Raw genomic sequence first — 4,971 nt, forward strand, 5'->3', positions numbered from 1 at the left:
AATCACTTTGGCAGTTTCTCAGAAAACTGGGAATAGTTGTACCTCAAGACCCAGCTATACCCACTCCTAGGCATATACCCAGAAGGTGCTCCACCATCCCACAAGGACACTTGCTCAACTATGTTTATAGCAGCTTTATTTGTAATAGCCAGATTCTGGAAACAACCTAGATGTCCCTCAACTTAAGAATGGACAAAGAAAATGTGGTACATCTACACAATGGAATACTATTCAGCTATTAAAAACAAAGATACCATGAATTTTGAAGGCAAATGGATGGAACTTGAGAGTATCATCCTGAGTGAGGTAACCCAGTCCCCAAAGGACACGCATGGTATGTACTTACTTATAAGTGGATATTAGCCATAAAATACAGCATAACTATGCTACACTCCACAGACACAACGAAGCTAGACAAGAAGGAAGGCCCAAGTGAGGAAACTTGCATCTCACTTAGAAGGGGAATAAAATAATCATAAGGGGCAGATGGAGGGAGGGAACTGAGAGGGAGGGGGATATGGAGGGGAACAGGGGGATAAGATCAGGTATGGAGAAGGACCAGAGAGATGACAAGATGGCCATGAAAATGAATGGAAATCTGCATCTGTTGGGGGTAAGAAGATGGGGAGGCATCTCTAGGAAGAGACAGAGACCTGGGTGAAGGGAAATGTCCAAGAATCAATGGGGGTGACCTTAGCTGTGACTCACAACAGTGAGGATATAGAATATGAAGAGGCCACCTCCTGTAGCCAAGAATGAACCCCAATGGAGTAATAGGGACACCAAACCACCCACAAAACTTTCAACCCAAAATTTATCCTGACTGCAAGTAATGAAGGCATAGGGAAGGAAGCAGAGACTCAGGAAATGGCCAACCAATAACTGGCCCAACTTGAAACTCATCCCATGGGCAAGCTCCAATTCCTAACACTATTCATGATACCCTGTTATGCTTACAGAAAGGAGCATGTTGTCTTCTGAGAGGCTCCACCCAGCAGCTGACTCAGATACAGACACCCACACTCAAACCATGGATAGAGCTTAGGGACTCTTAATGGAAGAGTATGAGAAAGGATTGTGGGCTCTGAAGGAGATAGGAACTCCACAGGAAAACCAACAGAGTTAGCTAACCTGGATGGTGTGGCTCTCAGAGTCTGAACCACCAACCAAAGAACATACACAGGCTGGACCTAGGCCTTCTGCACATATGTAGCAGATGTGCAGCTTGGCCTTCATGTGGGTCCTGAACAACTGTAACCTGGAGTGTGGGCTATCCCAAAAGCTGTTACCTGTCAAAAGGATATGTTCTTCTAGTGGGAGAGGAAGCACATAGCCTTGTAGAGACTTGAAGTGTCAAAGTTGGGGAATACCTAGGGGTGCCCCATCTGCTCAGAGGAAAAGGATAGTGGGGATGGGCAAAAGACCGTGGTAGTGGTAGAGGGTGACTGGAACAGGGTTAGTGAGTGGAATGTAAAGTGAACAATTTTAAAAATAAAATTTAATTTAAAAAAGATACAGTCTAAAGTATTTCAACAAGAAAGCACTGTGTAATAACTATTACTAATTTTTGACTATTTTTCTTACTATGTCATTGAAATGCAGTTGTGTTGGAACTTGAACATGTGATAGGAACTAACATTAAACTTAAGGACTTTTTACTGTCTCTTTGAAATGCATTATGTTATGATTTCACCATAATGACAGCATCATCAGTAAATTACTAATTGCTGACTTTATATTATGTTTCATCGTAAGTCTTGGATATCTAGGATTCTAACACACATGTGGTGAGAATGTAGCATATCCAATCAAGCTGTTTTCATGGAAAAGCAGCAGTAGTGAATACTCGGGGCATGGTCCATAATGTTAGAAAACATACTTGTTGTGTTAAGTGATGGTGACAGCTAGAAAAGAAATCAATCAGAGGAAGCATAGAAAGTATTCTGGGTTGGCTCCTAAAGTTTTAGGTGATAAACCTTGATCCCTTCTAATGGCTTTCTGGGATGTAGTGTGAGGCAGGGAGCTTTGTGCAGGCAGCCTGGTCCCCAGTTGAGCTCAGGCTTTGAACCCCGGAGACCGGACAGGTGACTTATCGCCTGTCAGGGATGGCAAGTGTTTGGTCATGCCCCTTGGTCCCCTGGCTCCTGTCACAGCTACAACTTCCCACAGATGCCACACAGAGAGGAGTGTGGCCATCGGTCACATCAGTCACATAGGAGCAGCATCAAGCCCTCCCACATGCAAATAAGGTTTCCCCAAGCTCTCAGACCAAGCTAATGAGAAGTACCTCTTGTCAGACCGTGACCCACCCCAAAAATGTATAAAAGAATCCTATCCAGAAGGATTAAAGATGTGTGAGAACTACTCCATTATCCAAGACTTCTGTCCTTAGAGCTGTCACACTTGGGAAGAGGTCTGCTCTCCCAAAACACCACTTGTAACTCCACTGCGTTCCTCACTAGATAGTCAGCTTCTTGTCTGCCCAGCCCGACATGACACAAGGCAGTGTGGAGACTGCATGGCAGAGACAGAGGTGGAGCCAACTGCAGCAGTGGAAGAAGTGGTAACAACTTCCCCTCCCTGCTCCCACTCACTCCCCTTTGTATGAACTCTCAGACACAGCCAGGCCAGAGATCTCCGTGAAAAGCCTCTGGTACACAGGCCCACAATGTAGTAGAAGCTTTATAGTGGGCCCAGTCAAGGAAATAATTCATTGCACTGTGCTCTTGACTGATATGCTGGAACCCTAGAACCTCACATTTTTCTCTCTGCTTCTTGGCCTTCATGAAGTGAGACTGTATCTCTGCTCCACAGACTCTACATATGCCTTGCCAATGTCCCAAAGTGATGGGATTAAGTAACCATACAATGAAACCTCTGCAAGTAAGAAAAAAATCTTTTCCTCCCTAAAAGTCAATTATCCCTGGCATATTCCATGTCATAAAACAGACAGAGAATAAGCTTTTTGAAGAGGTGATAGTTAAGCCATGAACTTTTGAGTAGATTTCCAACAATGTGGAGTTTACTTTCTATTGAACAGAGTATAACAAGAAAAAGAAAGAGAAAATTTGGTGGTCCAAATAGATAAAATAACATTACTAAGTGGTAGCTTAAGAAACAGTAGAGGAGCCGGGCGTGGTGGCGCATGCCTTTAATCCCAGCACTCGGGAGGCAGAGGCAGAGGCAGGCGGATTTCTGAGTTCGAGGCCAGCCTGGTCTACAGAGTGAGTTCCAGGACAGCCAGGGCTACACAGAGAAACCCTGCCTCGATAAACCAAAAAAAAAAAAAAAAAAGAAAAAAGAAAGAAACAAACAGTAGAGGACAAATCAAATATATAAGCAAATGAACTCTAAGTAACTTCATAAAGGAGATTAGTTTTATCTGCATTTTAATTCTTAGTACTTAGAATAATACCCTCAATAGCTATGTGATGTAAGAAATAATCTGAAATCTGGGAAAGGAGGAAACCAGTGTGTTATGGGAATAGGTTATTTTCCTCACTGATAATTCCAGATAGCTTCTCATAAATAGCTCAAAGAAGCCTAAAATATAAGTAATTTAAAGTAACTTGAAGTGGAAAGGCAAAAGCTTTTTCTTCAAAGACATTTCCCACTCTACAACCAAACCCAGGAAAAGTTGCAACAGCATTACATTATGTTAACTATTTTTGAGTGGATGAAACATACAGCATACCATGATGTAGTCATTGCATATAATATACTCAGCACTTTAGCCAGTAAGATGAAGATCAAGAACAATAAACGGTCTCTCAAAGTTCTCCATTTTCTTAATGTTTTTAATCAGTTCCTAACTTTAATCTTCTATAACGTAAGAATCTTACATCAGATTCTGGAAGCTCGAGAAAAGAACATTGAACAGTTAACAGGTCAAATTTAGGGGCTGAGCTGAGATGGGGTTAAACTTGGAAGTTTACTGAGAATAAGTGATCCAGTTCATGTCACTCCTCTTTGCTGCTTGTAGCATTGCCTTCAGTTGTGCTTGGACATCAGTGAGCTTCTGCCGGTCTAAGCGGCCATGAAAATGCCATTGTTCATAGCAATGTATAGGGATAGGGTAAATCACGTATTTCAGCTCCATCAAAGGTGTTAAGTAATGAAGAATTCTCAGGAGCATAGGCATTGAAATGGGGTTAGAGACAAAGCTAATCACACGGAGATGGGAACACTTAGATAGTGCTGGCAGAATAGCAGAGAGTACGGCATCTGTTAAATGGCAATGGTTTATGGCCAAATGCTGCAAGGTATCTGAGAGCTTCTGCAAAAGAATCTGAAAAGGCCCACAATCATCCCAATACATTGGGTTGTTACTAAGATTCAACAGCTTTAAATGGGTGGCCTGGGCACTCTGGGATAGAAATTTGAGATCTCTGTAAGAAATTTCACAGAACGGCAGATACAAGAAATCCAAATTAGGTGGTAAGGCTCTGTGGAGAGAAAACAAAGATAGGATGAACGTCAGAGGAAGCAGAGCAGTCTAGAATAAGCAGTTTTGCACCCATACATCGCAGCAACTAGCAATAGAGGCTTTAATTCGCCTCATAGATGTGTGACCTGACCCTGAGAAGTGACTTTTCTATCCTCATAATTTGTATCCTGGAGAATTTTCACAGTATGTTATGATAACAGGTTTGTGCTAAAGATTTAGTGGCAAATCTTTAGTGGAAAAAGAAGTTTAGTGGAAAATTAATCTACTTTGTAATTACAACACAATCAAGTGTGGAACTAGTTCACCTGCTTGGAACAGATAGGACAGAAGGAGCAACCAACTGGAAGCTCCTTTGGCCAGTCCATAAATGGCAGCCTCCACAGTCACAGCTTGAACCTTGGAGATAGCAGATTAGGAAAATCATCTGATATCAGCCTATGGGTATATGGCTGTAATCATCTGACATCAGCCTATGGGTATATGGCTGTAATCATCTGACATCAGCCTATGGGTATATGGCTGTA

At 42.3% G+C, this 4,971-nt stretch overlaps 1 protein-coding gene across 1 annotated transcript in view; it reads right to left on the minus strand.

The window, feature by feature from the left end:
• Positions 1 to 3,931: 3,931 nt before the first annotated feature.
• The window catches only part of LOC110314271 (melanoma antigen preferentially expressed in tumors-like), a 3,018-nt gene continuing 1,978 nt past the window's right edge, over positions 3,932 to 4,971 (minus strand). Inside the window, exon 3 of the mRNA XM_021188705.1 lies at positions 3,932 to 4,445. Coding sequence (XP_021044364.1) covers positions 3,932 to 4,445 — 514 coding nt within the window. The remainder of the gene's footprint in view (positions 4,446 to 4,971) is intronic.

This window comes from Mus pahari, chromosome X (assembly GCF_900095145.1).
Source record: "Mus pahari chromosome X, PAHARI_EIJ_v1.1, whole genome shotgun sequence".
In the NCBI taxonomy this organism is placed as follows: domain Eukaryota; kingdom Metazoa; phylum Chordata; class Mammalia; order Rodentia; family Muridae; genus Mus; species Mus pahari.